General features: G+C 37.2%; 1 protein-coding gene across 1 annotated transcript in view; it reads right to left on the reverse strand.

The window, feature by feature from the left end:
• LOC150089747 (angiotensin-converting enzyme-like) overlaps nucleotides 1-17710 on the reverse strand; it is a 118190-nt gene extending 100480 nt beyond the window's left edge. The window contains 1 exon segment of the mRNA XM_090389642.1: nucleotides 17644-17710. Within this exon segment, the coding sequence (XP_090245768.1) occupies nucleotides 17644-17659 (16 nt within the window). The 5' untranslated portion in view covers nucleotides 17660-17710.
• Nucleotides 17711-22421: the final 4711 nt, after the last annotated feature.

Consider the following 22421-nt stretch of genomic DNA (forward strand, 5'->3'; position numbering starts at 1 on the left):
CCATAATATACTATATCTGTCTCCTTGCTCATGTTTGCAGTTTTTCACAGCAGAATTATATTAGTACTGGATGATATTACCGAGCACCAACTTCTACCTGCTCTAATCTATATTGACTCCCTTAGTGCAGTAACAGCTCTACAGAATAGCAAATATTCCTCAAATTCCTTGATTCAGCATCTTAAAAAACAACTCAGAGTTGTTTTTTAAGATATGCTTAATATATATATATATATATATATATATATTAAGCATAAAGCAAGAAAACAAGTGTCTATCTGTTGGATTCCCAGCCATGTTGGAATCCCAGGAAATAACCATGCAGCCCAAGCTGCAAAATAATCCAGATCTTAACATACAAGATAACTTTCAGTTTGTACCATTTACAGATTATAGGGATGTATTTCATACCAAATATACTTCCATTTGGAAACAACTTTGGAGGAACCAACTGTGCAATAAACTCCGCAGAATAAAAAAAATTTATGTTCAGTCATTCGAACCAATTCCTTCCAATCATTAGCAAACTTGCAAGCTCCTCTAACCCTCTTTCATATACTTAGTGACAAAGCAAACCTAAGTGAGCTCTTTATATATATTTAACACCTTAGAATAATAGATACACTTTGATATATCTATAAATCATAAAAATGAACATAGTGATTCTGACAGGCACATATTGGCCATATTTCCCCTTGTGTCATGAAATTTGCATAAAAACAACATTTTCTGCTAATGGATTTTCTGTACTATGGGCAGGGCCATTCCTGGTTCCTTGGCTGCCTACATACAACAAGTATTTGGCACCCCTTTACATCATACTTTTAAAAGGAAAACCTTTTCCTAAAAACTTTGTTTTTACTAGTAATATGAACACAGTGACACAAATTTAAATTACATTTTTATTGAAACTAATACATAAAACTACATAATAACCCTATCCTATAATAATTCCTGATGTGTCCTTCTGTCTGTCTGTCCCCTGTTCTATTTTAAAAATCGTTTGACGTAGAGAAATACAGTAAACTTTATTTCTACTCACTAGGAGTTCCCAGTAAACCTATTCTCGTTTTCAACCCCAGAAGAAAATTACGCGTTTCCAAAATAATAAACGTAAAATTCGATTTTTCACTTTGCAGCATAATTTTGTTTTGTAGAATTAAATTATTATTGGGAATCTCACATGCAACATTTTACAAAATGATGCATGTGAGATTCCCAACATGCATCATTTTAAAAAAAATTCCACAAATATTTCTATTTTTGTCGTCAAATTTTTAGTTTCGGCTCCTTCACCTTAATGCAAAAGAAGCTGAAAGTTAGTCGAAAAAATAAGATTTTGGGTTAGCATTGCCTTGACCAATAACCATATTGAAGTGTGCTCGAGATCTACATTACTGCCTAAGAAAAAGACAGCAAAAATCGGACTGAAGATTAGTAATAGAATAATTTTGAGATGTTTATTCAGATTAGAACTTTTATAGTTAGAAATCTATTTAATAATATCTTTAAGCAATGCTATTGTATTGACTCTCTTACAAAAAATGCAGTTATAATCAAACTTAAGTAAACATTTTCATTCATTTTGAATATACAATTGTAATTTTTGCAGATTTCAATCCATATTTATGACTGAGATAACATATTAAGAAATCATCAATGAAGGTATTATTGTGTAAATGTATTTTCTTGCTGCTTAATGGGCATTTTCATATTTCCTCCAAAAATTAATTTTGATTAAAACAATATTTAACAAAATTTTAATAAATTTCCATGTGATGAACTTTGTACGCTCTTGAATTTCTAGGCTTTATTTTAACTGGTAAACTGAATTAAACTCCAGTAAAATTATTATTGCGCTTCAGGGTTCTATTCTCACTGCATACATTCTTCAAACTGAATGAGTATTTTACATCGATATTCACACATGAGGAGTTATTAAGGATTGAAAATGCCAGAAGGTTATCAAATTGTAGCAGGGTGCTTAATGATTTTGTAATAGCTGAGAGCAAAGTGGAGGAGAAATTGTTGAAGTTAAACATAAGAAAGGCACTGGGGTGGATGGGATCTATCCAGTTATATTAAAGGAGGTGGCAAAGGAAGTAAGCAAACCCTTAACCATAATTATGAGAGCATCCTTGGACTAAGGGGAGGTCCCTATGGACTGGAGATGTGCAAATGTATCCCCAATTCTCAAAGGGGGATCGAAGGGTGACATGAGCAATTACAGACCAGTTAGTTTAACTTCTGTTCAGGGTAAAATAATGGAGTCACTGGTTAAAGATGCATTGCAGGATCATCCAGACAAGACTGCAGCAATAATTCAGACACAACATGGGTTTGTTAAGGGAAAGTCTTGTGTGACAAATTTGATAGGATATTATGATGTGGTTACAAAGGAACTGGATTCAAAAAATAATTTTGATATCATATATTTGGATTTCAGGAAAGCTTTTGACACTGTTGTGCATGTAAGACTACTGTACAAATTGGAGCAGAATGGTATTAAGGGTAAGTTTCTACAATGGATAAAAAGATGGTTGAGTGGGAGAAGACAGAGGGTGGTAATCAATGGGTTTTGTGGACTAATGTTATTAGTGGAGTCCCACAGGGTTCAGTGTTGGGTCTACTGTTGTTTTGTATATTTATCAATGATATTGATGAAGGTATATCAGGCTTAGTGTCGAAGTTTGCAGATGACAGAAAGATTGGCAGGGTTGTTAATGACAGTAATGGCTGTGTGCTACTGCAATAGGATCTAGAAAATTTGGGTATATGGGCTGAGAAGTGACAACTGAATTTTAACATTGACAAATGCAAAGTACTGCATATGGGTAGAAATAACCCCAGAGGAACGTTAACAACTGTGTGGTACTACACTTAGGATGGTAGAAAATGAAAAAGACCTGGGAATAATTGTGCAGTCAGATAGGAAGTTTTCTGAGCAATGCAGACAGGCTGCCAGAGCAGGTCATGGAGTTTTGTCAATGATATATAGAAATTTTGCTAGCAGGGAAAAGGAGGTGATTGTCCCTCTGTATAAGGCAATGGTCAGGCCACGCCTTGATTACTGCATACAGGTCTGGAGGTCTCATTTTAGGGAGGATGTAGATTTGCTTGAGCGTGTGCAGAGAAGGGCAACAAGGTTGGTGAGGGGAATGAAGGGATCCTCTTACCAAAAGAGAGGCTCAAGTTCTGCAAATTGCAGCGGCTGGAGACTAGGCACCTGTGTGGTGATCTGATTGAGGCGTATAACTCCTTGAATGGATTGAGCACGCTGAATTCTGATGGGATTCTTCCATTGTTCAGATTACGAACCTAATGGAGCATAAATTCAAATTGAGGAAAGACAGCTGTAGAATAGATGTGCGGAAATTTGCCTTTAGCCAGCAGGTGGTTAATTGCTGGAACAAACTTCCATCTGTCGTTGTGGAAGTTGATAGGTTAAATAAATTTAAGGAGGAACTGGACAAACATTTAGAGGAAATAGTTGTGTGAATTTTTTTTTTTTTTGGCTGATGCTACATAAGCTCATACACTTGCTTTCTTGCATCACATGCCACGATTACTATTACAAGAGTTCAATACATTTTTCTATTAATTATGTTTTATCATAACTAATTTTCTAATTGTAGGGCATAATATAACATAATATAACTCTTAGAGAATAAAAATTCATATGAATTTACTATTTGTGGTTCCTAGGAGGTATGTGCACCTGTGTTTTAATTTAAAAAATACACCATTTAAAGTAGGAAACAATGTACAAATTAGTGCAACTGCATCATATTAGTACTCAGCCAATTTTAGATTAGCAAATTATTTACAAAAGCGGCATCCTTTAAGTTATATCTCATATTGTGAATACCTTCACAACAAGTTGCCATGACATTGAACTACTTTGAATAAGTAACGCTTCGCCTAAGGGAGAAGACTGTTGTTACTTATTCTCATTGGATACCACCACCACCACCCGACGGCACCGTTTCAGGGCTATTTGGCCCTTCTTCGGTGGGTGGGTAGGTACCCAAGTGATGTAATAATGGCAAAACAGTTATGAAGTATAACTCCATAATACTTCATTAAGTATCATAACAGACCTTCAAAACTCGGAAACCAAGCATTTCCGGAACTATGTTGATATAAAATATTTTTATTGTCTACAGATGAGGAACTCATTCCTGAAGTTATGCTGTGTATTTTTGAGACACCCTGTATTTTCTACAGAAATTATTGCAAGGTCACTTTAAATAATTTTTAATGATCTTTAATTTAGAAAAAGATCTTTCACCAGTTGAAACAGAAAGTGGAAGAGTCAAAAAAATTCAGTGCTTTTGCAACATTTGGAACTCCATTTATTATATTATTGTTACATATCATTTTAAGAAACTCTTTTGGATCGTCACTCTTAATATTTAATGCTTTTAATGATTTCAGCTCTTCAAAAAGTTTTGTCATTTATATTACTTTCACAAATAGAAGGATCTGTCAATTCTACATGTAAATTACTGCAATGCATTTTAAGGTCTTCATCATTTAAATCAGAAAAATTCATAAGAAGTTGAAATACGCATCTGTATCTGCTAACATGTCAAATATAGTTTGTATTGAATTTAATGCTGTATCTAAAAGTGTAAAACAAAACCCCACCTTATATTTTAATTTTGGTCTGTGATTGGGTCATCTGGCAACTCATAGTCAAATTGATTTTTTGCACATCTTGTTCTCAAGGCTGCCGCTGCAGGAAACATGGTTTCCAAATCCAAGTCATTCGATAATGAAAAAGCCTTAGAAATACACTTTTCAAAATATTCGTCTGACCTTTTCATTTCAAAATATTTTATCAAATTGTTCAAGGCTTCTGTACATTCTGCAATATTTAGTTTAGGATTTTGCAACATCTTATTAACAACATTGACTTTATTTAGAATACCATACCATACGATAATTGATATTATGAATTTAAAAGAATGAATCTTTGGCAAGGGTTTGAACAAGATTTTTAGTATTTATGTCTCTACTTTGGTCAGATATTAATTGTAACAATGTGTCATAAATTTCACAAAGTAGAAATCTCAATGGCGTAACTACTTTTATTCTAATTTCCCACATGGATTTTAATGTGATGGATTTTAATGTGAATTTTGGAATATTTTTCCCATCTGTATGAGAAGGAAGAAAAGAAAGAAAGAAACTCTTGCATAATGTCGAAAAATTGAACAATTTCAAAAGTGACTTTTGCTGCATCACTAAATTTAAATTTTGCTGCATCACTAAATTTAAATTTTGCTGCATCACTAAATTTAAAGTATGAGAATTACATTGTACAAACATTGGACGACTTATTTGCATCTTTGATACGTTTTGGAAGGCCAATATATTTTCCACTCATATTGGAACTGCTGTCATAACCTTCACCCCTCATGTTATTTAATTTTGTATATTTTGGGAATAAATCATTTAATATATAATATACATAATTCCTTACCTGTTGTGTCATTAATTTGATGAAATCCCAAAAAATTACCTTATTTCTACGTCACTGCCAGAATATACAACAAAACATAAATGTTAATTGTTCAACATGGCTATTGTCAGGGGTGCAGTCTAGAATAATTGAGAAATACTTGCTATTTTCGACTTTACCTAATATTTCTTTCTTTATTTTGTCAGCAATTAAAGGACTTCCTAATTCATTTCACAAATATACGTGGTCTCAATTCTAATCGCAACGATGTCCATTTCCACTTGCAGTCTGCCAAACCTCATCTACTTTTTCTGACAGAATCTCAGTTATCGGTTGATTCATCTACTACTCATCTCAGATGCCCAAATTATTCGGTGTATGATTCCTTCCACCTCAAAGGTGGTACTTGTGCATATGTCCGTTCTGATATTCCCTGTCGGAGACTTGGCAATTTGGAATCTCCTCTCTTTGATCTTCTCTGGCTTAAAATCTCTCTACCTCATTGTGTCAAATTCATCTGTTGTCTCTACCGTTCACCCAACTCCAAGTGATTCCACTAATCACTTGGAGCTCTTTGACTTCCAATCTTTGCAACTTGACTTTCTCTAGTCCAACTTTCCTAACAGTGAAGTAATTTTCCTTGGTGATTTTAATGTTCACAACTCCAGCTGGCTTCCGTTTTCTAGTCACACCGACCCAGCAGGTTGCAATTACTAATGACCTAGCACAGATTGTTCATTTACCTACAAGAATACTGGACAATCCTAATTATACAGCCAATATGCTTGATCTTTTTCTCACAAACAACCCTTCTAAGTACACGGTCGAAGTGAGAGGTCCTTTAGGCACTTCAGATCACAACTTGGTGATTGTCTCTTCTCCAATGGAACCTTTATCTCATGGCTATTCCCAACCACGTGTTGTTTGGCATTACAAGAATGCAAAATGGGATGACCTGCGAGACTTCTTTTCCTTGGTTGGATTACTGTTTCAAAACTTCTGATGTCAATGTTTGCTCAGATCGTGTCAGTGAGATTATTCCTGCAGGAATGGAATCCCTTATCCCACACTCCACTTTAAAATCTTGTCCTTTATCTAAACCTTGGTTTTCCAATAAATGTGCTTAGGCTGTCCAAGAGAAGAATGTTGCATATCGTAATTGGCTTGTTTCTAATTCTTCAGTTTCACTTTCTGCCTACACCAAAGCTCGCAACAGTTGTAAAGCAGTTATTAATCAGTCCAAACTAGAGTTTGAACAGGCTAAGAGTAGAAAACTTGCTTCTTGCCCTAATGGTAGCCGAGCATTCTGGTCTCTTGCCAAAGCTATTGGCCGCAACTTTTGCCCATCTTTGCTCCCACCTCTGTCCAAACCAGATGGTTCTGTTGCCACTTCAGCCAAGGATAAAGCTGACCTGCTAGCATCCCATTTTTCTTCCAGCTCATGTATTAATGATCTTGGTAAAACACCTCCCACCATTCCCAACACGCTCCATTCAATGCCTCCTGTGGTCTTCCGTCAAAAGGATATCAGAAGGATTTTGATGAATCTTGATGCTAAGAAAGCTCCAGGTCCTGATGGTATCTCTCCACTTGTTCTCAAAACCTGTGCTCCTGAACTTACTCCTATTCTTTGCCACCTTTTTTCACTTTCTTATTCCAAAGGTGTTTTTCCTTCTGCTTGGAAATTTGCTCATATCCAGCCAGTTCCTAAAAAGAGTGAGAAATCCCTCCCATCCAATTATCATCCCATTGCAATTACTTCTACTCTTTCTAAAGTAATGGAGAAACAATTAACCGCCAACTCTTAAACTACCTAGAAACCTTCCGTCTGATCAACGATCACTAGTATGGATTCCGTCAGTGTCGATCCACTGGAGATATTCTGGCTTATGTTACCCATTTATGGACTAATTCAATGGAAAGGTTCGGTGAAACACAAGTAATTGCTCTTGACATCTCAAAGGCTTTTGATCGTGTTTGGCGTAAAGGTCTTCTAAACAAGCTTCCATCTTATGGTTTGCCAACTGTTTTTTATAATTGGTTATCCAGTTTTCTCTCTGATCGCTCACTGAGGGTGATGGTAGATGGCTCTCTGTCTTCTAACTTCTCCACTAATGCCGGTGTCCCCCAAGGTTCAGTTCTTTCCCCCACTCTTTTCCTCTTGTATATCAATGACCTTCTTCCATTAACTGGAAATCCTATCCGTAGTTTTGCCGATGATAGCACATTGCATTCAACTTTCCATTTTGAGGAAACCTTATCCTGCTCAATCAGCTTCAACTTCTCGAAAATCTGCTACCAAATTCATTAAATGGCGATCTTCAGGTAATTCTCCAGTGGGGCAAAGACAACTTAATTGATTTCAACCCTTCTAAAACTCAGTCTTGTCTTATATCTCGCAAAAAGGATTCTTCTGCTCCTTTAGAGACACTCTTGATTTCTAGGCAAAATGATATATCTCTTTTGGGGATTTTGTTTGTTTGTTTGTATTGAGGTTTAATGGCGCATGGACTATGCGGGTCATAATGCACCAGCTTTTGGGGATTACCCTGACTTCTAATCTCTCTTGGCACAAGCACATTACAAATATTGCTTCCTCTGCATCTAAAAAATTTGGTTTTCTCTTTCTCTCTCAGTGTTACTTTTCTTCCAAACAGCTGCTCACTCTGTATAAATCGCAAATCCGCCCTGCCATGGAATATTGTTCCCACATCTGGGGTGGTGCCCCCAAAACCTCTCTCACTTCTTGATTCCATTCAGAAGAGGGCAGTTAGGTTAATTAATGATTCATCTCTAACATAGACGCACTGTTTCTGCTGCATGCCTCTTCTACAGATACTTCCATGGGCACTGTTCTTCTGAATTGGCTTCTATAATTCCTGCTCTCTCTTTCAAAACAGTCCGAACACGTGCCACCACTAGCCAACATCCATTTACTGTCCAACTTCAAACCCACAGAACCAACTTTTCATCTTCCTCATTTATTCATTCAATTGCCGTTTTCTGGAACAACCTTCCTTCATACGTATTTCCTGAAAATTATAATCTACAGAAGTTCAAGTCCAATGTCAACAAATATCTTCTTTCGTCTTCTTAACCTCAAACCCAAGCACGGTACTAAGTACTATAGGTTCTAATACCTCTCGTGTTTGGGGTTCACATAAAAAAAAAAAAAAAAAAAAAAAAAAAAAAAATTAAAGAAATAATTTCATTCTGAAATTTACTTCCCAGATAATGTGGCATATGACTAATATTTTTTTTTATATTGGAAAGGTGATCCATTATGTACAGATCAAATTTAGCTAACATTTCAATTGCTTTCAAACAATTACCATTATTGGGAACATAAAATTCACTTGAGGAACCGCAAAATGCAAAAGACTGGCCAGCTAAATATTGAACAATAGAAAAATTCATTTCAGTCCACCGATTTTTCTCTAGTTCATACAAGCAACATTGTTCTTTATCTACAGTTGTTTGTTTTGTTAACATGGACTTCATTGTAACATATTTATTGTAATTAGAAATATAAGTAAAAGATATTTCATGTCGTTGCAAATTAATACTAGCATGCTTCCAATCAGAAAAGCCAGTTGAACATAATTGAATACTTGCAGTTCCAAATATTTTACAACAAAAACAATATATACTATTTTTTGACAGTGAATATATTAACCGGTCATGATTTAACCTTTTTTGTTGTTTGCTAATGTCCTTGTATAATATACACTTGAAAATTGTCCTTTTTCATTTGAAGGAAATGAAACATTATTCACTTGTTTAGGTCCAATTTCCACCATGTCTATCCACTTTCTTAATAAAATTTTGGGCCAATGACCAGGATCCTTGATGGCTTCTATGGGAATGTTTTAATCCACTGCTCCTGATTTTTTAACTCCAAGAGAAGCATAATTTTCTTGCTCCACCATCGGTTGTCCTATTACTTTATCATCATCAGAAATTTGCTCCGATTCATCACCTTTTTTTTTCATGTGCAATAGTCAATAGTACTTTTGCAATACTTTAACATACTTCTTGTTTTTCTGTTCTTTTTTTTTTATATTCTGCTCTATTTAATTTTTTTCCCTTGGAAACATCTTACCTTAATCCAATAATTTTTAATGATGTTAAAAATTAATATTTAGTGTATTTTGCTCTAAGATATTTGAGTAATTTTAATTGACTCTTTTATTTAATGAGTTAAAACGCTTACCTTTATTATTTATCTAATCATAAAATCTTACTACTATTAAATTAATAAAAAAGTTAGCGGTACAAACACTTTTCTAAATAATAATATTCTGTCTTCTCATATGCCTTGTCTATGTGTCTCTTACCTTAGTCCCCTCCTCTTGCACAAACACACGAATACATTGTCTGTGACTTGGTCTGCCTCCGTAGCCAGGTGGGCAAGAGCAGAAGTGCATAGCATACGGTTCTTGATTAGACCAGGGTTCAAGCCCGTAACCACCAAATACGGAGGATGCGGAAAGATCAGGGAATGACCACCGCATGTCCCTGGAGTAATATGGCCTTAGTTGCTAATGCTCCTAAAAACCAAATAACAAACAATAGCGACTTGGTGCCACAACCATTTAATACAAATTCCGCACAAAGTATACATGTAATAATCAACACAATCATACACAACATGAAAAACAAAGTAGTTAGGGCTCCTGTTGATATAAAATGTATTCACAGAGGCTAGTGCTGGTTTTCAATTTTTATGATATTTGCTGCCTGTGTGTTGATCATGCATTCCCTGCACTTTTGAGCGGCCATGACTATGGGTGCTATGATGTCATCTTGTTCATGGGTAATGATCAGGTCTAGAATATTCTTACTTTTAGTATTTTAAGTTTATTTAAAAAAATGTCCCCCATGGTGAGCTTTCCTCCCACTTGCTCCAATCACTAAGGGGTAAACTGAAAATCACCCATGATAAGACATTCATAGTTGCCTATCCATTCCATCTACACATAGAAGGGCTCTCATTATATTCTTCACAGACCACTCTGTAGCATACCCCAACTCTCATTTTACCTTTGCATATAACTACTTCACACAACACAGATTTGTGCTTGAATCTTGGAAAGCTTGTGTCATTCTCAAGCTGTTTTGGATAAGATGATCCCCACCCTCACCCTTTATACCTTGCCTGTTCTTCCTAAATATATTATACATACTATAGTGATACTCACGAGCCCTATTTCTGGAAGACATTAGACACAGTTACAATGAAGTAGTCTTGTATAGTTTATTATCCTGACACATCCCTTGAAGTTATTTAAACTAATTTCACAGCATTAGTTTACTTTTCATTTGAAGCATCATTATTCTCACAATATCAGCTTTCGCAACCACAAACAAGGAATGTTTCCTGAAATATGAAAGCATTGGCAGTGATGGTACAACCTTTTTTCAAATATATTCCATTTTGACAGAACAAATTCCTTCTAACTACTCAGGCAGGCCACTTATAAAAATTTCCCCATAAAAGCCTGCAAATTCCATCAAGACATTCAGTTAACCTAAAAGGCTTTCAGCATACAGTCCCTCCTATCATGACTCGGCAGAATTGTGGATATACATATTCTACCTTGTAGAATATGTATATCCACATATACATATTCTAACTTGTAGCAGTTTTTCAACATGGTCCTATATTTATCAAGTTAATCATCAGTTCATGGGCATTTAATATTATTAGCCCCACATGAATAATAATGCACTGTTCACCTCTCCCTCCCTTAAAATCTGACAGTCTATTGGTAACATCATTACTTGTTGCTTCCAGCAGATACACACTGGTTATGATCCCACTAACCCTATTACAAAAAAAGTTACCTAATTTCTCTGACAATGGAGTCTCAATAGAAACAAATCCTCTTGAACCAGAGCAGTAGAACAAAAGAACAGTCAAGAGCAGCAGAACAAGAGAACAGCATTAGCATTAGCAGAGGCATATGATGCATCAGCCAAAAAAAAAAAAAACCCTCCGTGCGTTCAAAATACCTGTCCAGCTGAGCCTTAAATTTAATTAGGCTATCAACTTCCACAACAAGGGATGGAAGTCTGTTCCACCAACCAACTACCCACTGGCTAAAGGCAAATTTCTGCACATCTACCCTACATCTGTCTTTCCTCAATTTGAATTGATGCCCTCTCAGGTGATTATTCTGAGCAAGAGGAAGAATCCTATCAGCATTGAGCATGCGCAAACCGTTCAAGGCTTTATACACCTCTATTAGATCATCTCGCCAGTGCCTAGTCTCCAGACACTGTAATTTGCAACAACAGTATCAAAAGCCTTTCTAAGATCTTTGTAAGAGCAACCCTTTTTCCAATCAGTAATCCTGTTGCCCTTCTCTGTACTCGTTCTAGCAGCTCTACATCCTTCTTGAAATGAGGCCTCCAGACCTGTATACAGTACTCGAGGTGTGGCCCGACTATTGCCTTATACAAGGGAATAATCAACTCCTTATCCCTGCTAGAAAAATTCCTGTATATCATTGACAAGACACCATGAGCTACTCTTGCAGACTGTCTGCACTGCTCAGAAAACTTCATATCTGCCTGCACAATTACTCCCAGGTCCTTTTCATTCTCTACCACTGTCAGTGTAGTACCACAACGTATCAACTCTGTGGTACTACACTGTCAGTGTAGTACCACAGAGTTGATACGTTGCTCTGGGGTTACTGTTTCCCATATGTAGTACTTTACATTTGTCAATGTTAAACTTCATTTGCCACCTCTGCTCAATCTTTCCAGATCCTGTTGCAGCAGCAGCAGCAGCAGCAGCATACTGTTAGTAGTGTCCTTAACAACCCTGCCAACCTTTGTATCGTCTGCAAACTTGGACATTAAGCTTGATATACCATCATCAATATCATTTATAAATACAGAAAACCCATCACTGAACCCTGAGGGACTCCACTAATAACATTAGTCCATGATGAGCAGCGTCCATTGATTACCACTCTCTGTCTTCTTCCCCTCAACCATCCCTTTATCCATAGCAGCAATTATCCATACCTCCATGTGCAACAGTATCAAAAGCCTTTCTAAGATCCAAATATATAATATCAAAGTTATTCCCTGCATCCAGTTCTTTTGTGACTGCATCATAGTATCCAATCAAGTTGGTCAGGCAAGACTTTCCCTTAACAAAACCATGCTGTATCCAAGCTATAACTGAAGTCTTGTCTAGATGATCCTGTAGTGTTTCTTTAACCAGTGCTTCCATTAATTTTCCTGGAACAGAAGTTAAACTCACAGGTCTATAATTACTTGTGTCAATCTTTGATCCTCCTTTATGAATTGGGGGTCACATTTTCACATCTCCAGTCTATGGGTACCTCCCCTGAATAGTAAACAGATCAGTAGAATAGTCAAGATCAATAGAACAATCCTCTTGAACCAGGGCAGCAGAATAGTCAAGTGGACCTGACTAAACTGTTCTTAGGGTCTGAATTGGGGGGAAGGGAGTTGCATACATACTAGATCGCTGAGTAGACAGCTGTTTGCCATTTGTAGTGGGTAAGATAATTCACGGCATGAAGAGAAAGTCTGCACTGACAAACTGGGTTAATTATGTTGAAGTCATAAGGCATTTAGATGCAGGGAAACAATTTCAGTATCATATATACATATAGATTGTAGTAGAGCTTTTGACTTGGTTCCCATTGAGAGGCTATTGTACAAACTGCAGCATGCTGGAATTATTGAGAAAATCCTCAGGTGTGTAATCTGAGCAACAGGAAGAATCCCATCAGCATTGAGCTTGCTCAAATCATTCAAGGGCTTATATACCTCAATTAGATCACCTTGTAGGTGCCTAGTCTCCAGATTCTGCAATTTACAGGCCTTTTGCAATTTTCAGATGTTGCACTTTGCAAGGTGCAGTCTTGCAAATTGCAGCCTTTCTTGGAAAGAACAACACTTTGTTCCAGTTACCAATTTCGTTGCCCTTCTGTGTTCTCATTCCAGGAGCTCTATATCCTTCCTAAAGACCTACAGACCTGTATGCAGTACTCAAGGTGTGGCCTAACCATTGTCTTATGCAGAGGGATAATCACCTTATCACTGCTAGAAAAATTCCTGTATATCATTGATAAGATCCCATAAGCTGCTCTGGTAGCCCATCTGCACTGCTCAGAAAATTTTCATATCTGACTACACAATTACCCTCAGGTCTTTTTCATTCTCCACTATCCTGAGTGTAGTACTGCACAGTTCATACATCACTCTGGAGTTAATTCTACCCATAATCAGTACTTTGCATTTGTCAATATTAAACTTCAGTTGACACCTGTAAACTCATCTGCCCAAGATTTCTAGATGCTATTGCAGTAGCGTACTGTCATTAACAATCCTGCCAACCTTCATATCATCGGCAAACTTGGACCTTAAGCCTGATATACCTTCATCAGTATTATTGATAAATATAGAAAATAACAATAGGCACAACACCAGACCCTGGGGACTCCACTAATAACATTAGTCCATGAAGAGCCCATTGTTTACCACTATCTGTCTTCTCCCACTCAGCCATCTCTTTATCCATAGCAGCAACTTTCCCTTAATGCAATACTGCTCCAATTTGTACAGTAATCTTCCACGTGCAACAATATCAAAGACTATGATATCAAAATTGTTTTTTGCATCCGATTCCTTTATAACCACAGCATAGTATCCAATCAAATTTGTCAGACAAGACTTTCCCTTAAGAAAACCACGCTGTGTCTGAATTAGTCCGGATGATCCTGCAATGCTCCTTTAACCAGTAATGCCATTATTTTCCCTGGAACAGAAGTTAAACTAATAGGTCTGTAATTACTCGTGTCACCCTTTGATCCCCCTTTGTGAACTGGGGATACACTTGCACATTTCCAATCCATGGGGACTGCCCCCGAGTCCAAGGATGCTCTCATAATTACGGCTAAGGTTTGCTTACTTCCTTTGCTGCCTTATTTAATATAACTGTATAGATCCATCCATCCCAGGTGCCTTTCTTATGTTTAATTTCAACAATTTCTCCTCCACTTTGATCTCAGTTTTAAAAATAATTTAGTACCCTGTTAGAGTTTGATAAGCTTCTGGCCTCCACTTCCCTATAAGAATTTCTCATGTGTGAATATAGATGCAAAATATTCATTCAGTTTGTCAGCTAACTTAACCGAGACAAATCTACTATCCACGACTAATAGCACCCATAATGTCCCAAACAGCAAACAAAAACCAGCAACAGTGTATGTAGACCTTGAAGCAGCATTACATAGCATAAATACTCTTCTAACCTTGCTTGAGAGTTATTTCCATATTAAAGATAACATGCTAGCCATTTAATGTTGCTGCTAACTGATAAAGTTTTATTCCTTCAATGCAACATAACACAAGAAGAATAAATACTGCTTTGCCACTAGCACTGGTGCTTTTGGGACTGTTATTTACTACAGCACTGAAGCCATTTATTGTGGGCAGACAATATATATTGTTGTACACAGGTGACATCAAGCTACTTACTCATATTCCACCAGGAGTTGACCCTCAAGCAATGACATCCATTATTAAGAATAAGATTGAGCAATTCACAGACTATCTTGAACAACTTTAGGCTGAGGCTAAACCCAAATAAATCTGTTAATGATGGTGTTCTTGCTAAAAAAAAAGCTAATTAAGTCCCGCCTGCTCTCCAAGATTACCCTATCCGGTTGTAGGCAGCTACGAGGACTTGGGAGTCATTTTGAACCCCAAGTTTTGTTTCTTAACCACAGAAGCTTTAGTAAGTAAAGTGAGAAGCCTCAGATGGCATGTCAATCATCATCTTCTTTATGTTAATGACCTGCAAACAACAAAGAAATATATTCACACCAGTATCTACTCCTCTGTGCTATATTCAGCTGAAAATTGGGTGTAATTTCTACCAATACTAAAGAAAAAATTATGCAGAAGAGTACTGGCTCCTGAAATGGATAACTTACAAACACAGTCTACCACCACAAATGCAGACCATTCAAGTGGCTTCACAAGTAAATCTACCCATGGCTGCCAAGAACCATTAAGAGGATGAGTACAACAAGTGCAAGAAAGTTTTTAACAGGTGTAATCACTTTCCCTGACTGCATGCATGGGTGGCAAGTGGGTATAATCACTCTCCTCCCCATACCAGGTGGAAAAGGCTTGGGTTCAAATCCCATCAATGATGTGAGGGACATTTATTTGCTTTTTCACTCCATGGCTGAATCAGTATAAAAGTATTGCATTTGGGTAGCAGTAACCCCAAATGCAATACTGTGTGGTACTACACTCAAAGTAGACCTGGGGGTTATTGTGCAGCCAGATATGAAGTTTTCTGAGCAGTGCAGACAGGCTACCAGAGAAACTCATGGGGTGTAGTCAATAATATACAGGAATTTTGCTCAAGGGATAAGGAGGTGATTTTCCTTTTGTATAAGACAATGGTCAGGCCACACCTTACATACTGCTAACAGGTCTGGAATCCTTATTTTAGGAAGAATGTAGGCCTGCTGGAACAAGTACAGAGAAGGGCAACGAGATTGGTGAGAGGAACAAAAGGTTGCTCTTACAACGAAAGGCTTAAGTTCTGCAAATTGCAGTGTCTGGAGACTAGGCATCTGCGAGGTGATCTGATTGAGGTGTATAAGGCATTGAATGGTTTGAGCAAGCTCAATGCTGTGGGGATTCTTCCTCTTGCTCAGATTGCACACCTGAAGGGGGATAGATTCAAATTGAGGAAAGACAGTTGTAGAATAGACGTGCGGAAATTTTCCTAGTTGACTGCTGGAACAAACTTCCATCTCTCGTTATGGAACTTGACAGTTTAAATAAATTCAAGGAAGAACTGGATGAACTTTTGGAGTGAATGGATGGGTAAAATGGGATTTTTTCTTTTGGCTGATGTATAAGTTTTCTTTCTTGCATCATATGCCTCTACCCCCTACCAATGTTACTCTATAACTATTAGACTCCTAGCTTTACATGCTGTGATGGGCCCAAATTGTTTTACTCTATCCTCTAGTAAGCAATAATATTTGTTTATTATCTAGAAATGTCCTCGCATGTAGCACAGTGGTTACAATCAGTGCCCTCTCACACCAGGAGGAAAAGGTGTGGGTTCATATCCCATCAATGATGCGAAGAACTTTTATTTATTGGCTTTTTTTCCTCTGTGGCTGAGTTAGTCGGTCTCAGGAGAGGATAACAAGGTTTTTGCACTTTAAAACAGGCATATTGATCAGAGAACCCACAAATTTATGGACAAAATACACATGGGTATGTGAGAGTGTTTTTGGGTAATCCTAATATTGCAATTTTTTTTTTTTTTTTTTTTTATCAAAGTGGTTTCTGGTTTGCATCATGTACCCTATTTACACAATGTTTGTTTTATATATTTTGTTATTTTTGTTGTTAGGCACATCAGGAACTTAGGCCATATTACACCATATATAATATGTCTGTAAATTGTGTGTTCTGTGGTTGATTTGCTGTTTTCTGGATGAAAAACCTGAATTTCAAGGAGAAAAGCCAAACAGTGATTATACCAACTGTGCTATGAACAGGAGCGTTTGTTGTGAAAGGAAGTTTATGGACACACTGTACATTACCATACAATTAAATACATACATCAAAAATAAAGCATATACACAGTAAATTAAACCTTTAAGTTCTATAGTATTCCATCACAGAGTATATCTTTCCATCATGTTAAAGAAAATGCATTCTACCAAGACATTTTCATTTGTTATGCCCATTCACAACATCCTCTGATTGCTGAAAATTCCATTTTGCTATAAAATGTGCAGATATTCGGGCCTCTAAAGGTGATCATTTTAAATGAGTACTACAAACAATGACCATGCATTAAACATTTCCAGCTTGACAATTGGCAATGTTCTGAAGACATAATCCACTGGTCATAGTAGACAGAAAGACCATGCTTTGAATGCTACACCCCACCTTGATGTACTGACCAAAGATGAGTCAACATGCTATCAAAATCTTTGAATATAGATTTTTTTTTCTGTCTCAACAACTTTGTTCACGACTCTTGGTAGAATAGTGTAATCATTTATGGGCTTATAATTTGAATCTGGTGAATCAATGATAACTGAATAAAATTAACAAGATTAAATCACTATCACTATTCTTACCTGGTTCTGCTGTCATATTGCAAGCTGTGCTGAGATTGCTTTCAATATCAAATGAACATAGGTTGGCTGTGCTATATGCTTCAGTCATATCTGTAACTAACTGATTCAACTGTAAATGAAAAAGTTTCTTTTGAAGAAGTTCATTCTCTGTTCATTTCATTCAGTTTCTTTTATAAATTATAATTTAATCATAATTAAATTAAATTATGATTAAATTTAATCATAATTTAATCATAAATTTCAATTAAAAATTGAAAATATATAAAAAAATTAGAAATGAAATTCCGAATACAGTAAGTTTGCAAATTTTTGATAGAAAGTATGACTAAGATAGGTTATACCACTGCATTTGCAGACATACAATTAATATGAAATATTTTATTTTGTCCAAGTTCTAGTTGAAATGAATAAGCAATAAAACTTTTTGTATTCTGTTGGGATAAATTCACTAAATAAATATACATTCAGTTAACAGTTCATTAGAAATATGACCCATTTTCCACAGAACCTTCATCACTACTAGTAAAGCAGTGATTTGCCTATGCATGGAGGCTAATAAGTGATGCTATCTCTTGAGTGTTTAGCTATGCAGACTGGACAGCATCCTTAGAGTAATTGGAAACAAGTCAATACCTAGAGTAATTGGAAGCAGGACAATACCTATTGAGTATTAGCATTAGCATTAGTAGAGGCATCTGATGCAAGAAAGCAAGCTTATGCAGCATAAGCCAAAAAAAAAAAACGAAAGTAACATAAATAAAAATAACCACTTCCACTTCACCCCTCTGTTTGTTCGAAATACCTGTCCAGCTGAGCCTTAAACTTATTTAGGCTATCAACTTCCACGACAAGGGATGGAAGTCTGTTCCACCTACCAACCACCCACTGGCTAAAGGCAAATTTCCGCACATCTATCCTACATCTGTCTTCCCTCAATTTGAATTTATGCCTTCTCAGGTGATTATTCTGAGCAAGAGGAAGAATCCCTTCAGCATTGAGCATGCTCAAACCATTCAAGGCTTTGTACACCTCTATCAGATCACCTCGTTGGTGCCTAGTTTCCAGACACTGTAATTTGCAAAACTTAAGCCTTTCTTCGTAAGAGCACCCCTTTGTTCCATTCACCAATCTAGTTGCCCTTCTCTGTACTCGTTCCAGCAGCTCTACATCCTTCTTGAAATGAGGCCTCCAGACCTGTATACAGTACTCTAGGTGTGGCCTGACCATTGCTTTATACAAGGGAATAATCACCTCTTATCCCTGCTAGAAAAATTCCTATATATCATTGACAATACACCATGAGCTACTCTTGCAGCCCATCTGCACTGCTCAGAGAACTTCATATCTGCTGCACAACCACCCCCAGGTCCCTTTCATTCTCTACCACTGTCAGTGTAGTACCACAGAGTTCATACATTGCACTGGGGTTGCTGTTTCCCATATGTAGTACTTTACATTTGTCAATGTTAAACTTCATTTGCCACCTCGAAGCCCATCTGCTCAACCTTTCCAAATCCTGTTGCAGTAGCATAGTGTCAGTAGTGTCCTTGACAACCCTGCCAACCTTCATATCGTCTGAAAACTTGGACATTAAGCCTGATATACCATCATCAATATCATTTATAAATACAGAAAACAATAAAGGACCCAATACTGAACCCTGAGGGACTCCACTAATAACATTAGTCCACGATGAGCAGTGTCCATTGATTACCACTCTCTGTCTTCTCCGCCTCAACCATCCCTTTATCCATATCAGCAATTTGCCTCCAATGCCATACTGCTCCAATTTGTGCAGCAGTCTTCCATGTGCAACAGTATCAAAAGCCTTTCTAAGATCCAAGTATATAATATCAAAGTTATTCCCTGCATCCAGTTCTTTTGTGACTGCATCATAGTATCCAATCAAATTGGTCAGACAAGACTTACCCTTAACAAAACCATGCTGTGTCCTAGCTATAACTGAAGTCTTGTCTAGATGATCCTGCAGTGCTTCCTTAACCAGTGCCTCCATTAATTTTCCGGGAACAGAAGTTAAACTCACAGGTCTATAATTACTTGTGTCAGCCTTTGATCCCCCTTTGTCAATTGGGGTCACATTTGCACATCTCCAGTCCATGGGTACCTCCCCTGAGTCCAAGGAAGCTCTCATAATTATGGCTAAGGGTTTGTTTACTTCCTTTGCTGCCTCCTTTAATATAACTGGATAGATCCCATCCACCCCAGGTGCCTTTCTTGTGTTTATCTTCAACAATTTCTCCTCCACTTTGCTCTCAGTTATTACAAGATTCTCTAGCTTACTGCTAGAGTTGAATACACCTCTGGCATTCCCCTCGCTGAATAACTCCTCATGTGTGAATGTCGATGCAAAATATTCATTTAGTTTGTTAGCTACCTGAGCAGGGTCATCAACAGTTGACCCATCAATCTCAAGTGGACCAATCTGATTCATCTCCTTCCTTCTAGAGTTTACATAAGTAAAGAACTCTTTGCTGTTTTTCTTCGCATCCCTTGCCAAGGATCTCTCGTAATCTGCCTTCGCCTGCCTAACCTCCTTTGTAACTTGGTTACAGATCAACTTGTATCTACCATAGGCGTCTGTGCCACGTGTTAATTTGTATGTACCCCATGCATTTTTCTTCTCTGCCATATGCCTCATTAGTTCATCTGACATCCATTTAGGCCTAAACCTTGAACAATATTTCTTAGTTGGTATGTAAAGCCTAGTAGGTTCCAAGATAAGTTCTTTGAATGCTTCCCATTTTGAATTTGCTGTTGGCAATATGATCAGTTGATCCCACTGTATAGAATTTAAATACTGTCTCAGTCCATTGTAGTCGCCTTTACGAAAGCAATACCCTTTCCCTTTACCCCTAATGGTAGTTACCTCTTTGAGTAACTCCCACTTCAGCACACTGTGATCACTGCCACCTAGTGGTTCATTTATCTGCAGATTCTTAATGCATGAAGAATCACTACTGATAATCAAATCAAGAGTATTACTCCCTCTAGTTGCCTCCCGAACATGCTGATGTAGAAAACAATCATCCAATAAATCCACAAAAGCCCTGCTAGTGTGTGAGTGACCAGCACCCAAATTCCAGTCAATATCTGGGAAATTAAAATCTCCCATTATAAGACGCTCTGATTTACTGGCCCACTCTATTTCTCCGAACAGTTTCTTATTATACTCATCAGAGTCATTAGGCCTATAGCACACTCCTACTCTCAATTTTGATCTCCCAATGCTTATGTCACACCAAACTGACTCGACACTGTACTGTCCAGCGATGTCGACTGGCTTCACTTCCTTGGATTTTGTGTGTTTTTTAACTAATAGCATAACCCCTCCTCCCTTCCTATCCTGTCTATCCTTTCTGTAGACATTGTACTCCCCAAATTCCAGTTCTGCATTCCTTATATCTGTGTGACACCACGTCTCTGAAATCCCCGCAATATCTGCCTTTGATGTTTTGAGCAATACCTCAAATTCATCAAATTTATTTACTAAACTCCTAGCATTGGTGTACACGCAAGTATACATGCACCTGTTCCTTTTCTTAGCTACCCTAACACAACCCATGTGTTTACTTGTACCCCAATGATTCCCAGCAGTCTCTGAAATATCCTGCATCTTATTTTCCAGGCTGCGGCTCATTCCAATAGAAGCAGTGCAAGAATCACTTTCACCTCTGCCAGTGGCTACTGTTAATCTATTAGTCCTTGTATCCCCCCAATCTAGCAGTTTTCCGACCCGCCTAACACTGCCTCGATAGCATCAGCAAACATTCTTGCACCCTTTCTATTTAAGTGTATCCCATCCCTGTAGAAGCAGTCTCTCCTGTTAACAAGTACAGACCAGGCTGAAAAAAATTTTACCCCTTGAGCCCTGCACAATCTTTCCAGGGCCGAATTGATTGACAGGGCTCTCATCATATACTCCCTCCTATCGTGTCTGGGCAGAATTGCAGACACTTTAAATTTCAACCCTAATTCACGGCTTTTTTTCATCAGTGACCTGTACTTGTCAAGTAATTCCGCCGGTCTCCTACTCTTAATATCATTAGTGCCAACGTGTACAACTATATCACCTTTTGTGCCCTTAAAAGATGATATCCGCTCTACAACGTCATCAACTTTTGCCCCTGGCAGACCTAACAGAGTAAATGGAAGTAGACTGATATGTCTGATGGCCCATTCTACTTCACCTTATAAACAGGGCTGTCTTTTCCATTTGGTACTTTAGGCACTGTGGCTTAGGGCCTACAAAAAATAGGGGTTAATTTTGAAATGATATTTCAAAAATAAAATTCTACAAACTAATTTTTAAATACAAATTTCTAAGATAAATTCTTTGGCTTTTTCTATCTAGCAAAATAATTAAAAACATCATCAAGTTCAAGGTGCGAGTAGGTTAGTGCTGGAATAAGTGTTGTTTAAATAATTTCAGTACCATATTTATAGGAACACATTAGAATGTCTTTAAAAAAAGAAATTTAATGCATGGGCATTTTGACAAAATGCAAAATGTTTGATAAAATGCAATGAGGTCTCAGAATGAAGAGCATCAAGGACTAGGCCCACTAAGTGAGGTTGTTTTCATTTTTTGTTTGTACTTTACTACAAATATTACTAAAACGTTAGTAGCCCATCAAATTTTAGATGATTCTAAAGAAATTCATCTAAAATTTGTTTCCAGATGTAAATTATAAGAAAAAAATGATAAAACATTCTAATAAAGGACATTTTTTGTTGTAAAATGTTAGAACATAGTTGTA

Source organism: Mastigoproctus giganteus, chromosome 2, assembly GCF_048544385.1.
Source record: "Mastigoproctus giganteus isolate SK-2022 chromosome 2, ASM4854438v1, whole genome shotgun sequence".
Taxonomy (NCBI): Eukaryota; Metazoa; Arthropoda; class Arachnida; order Uropygi; family Thelyphonidae; genus Mastigoproctus; species Mastigoproctus giganteus.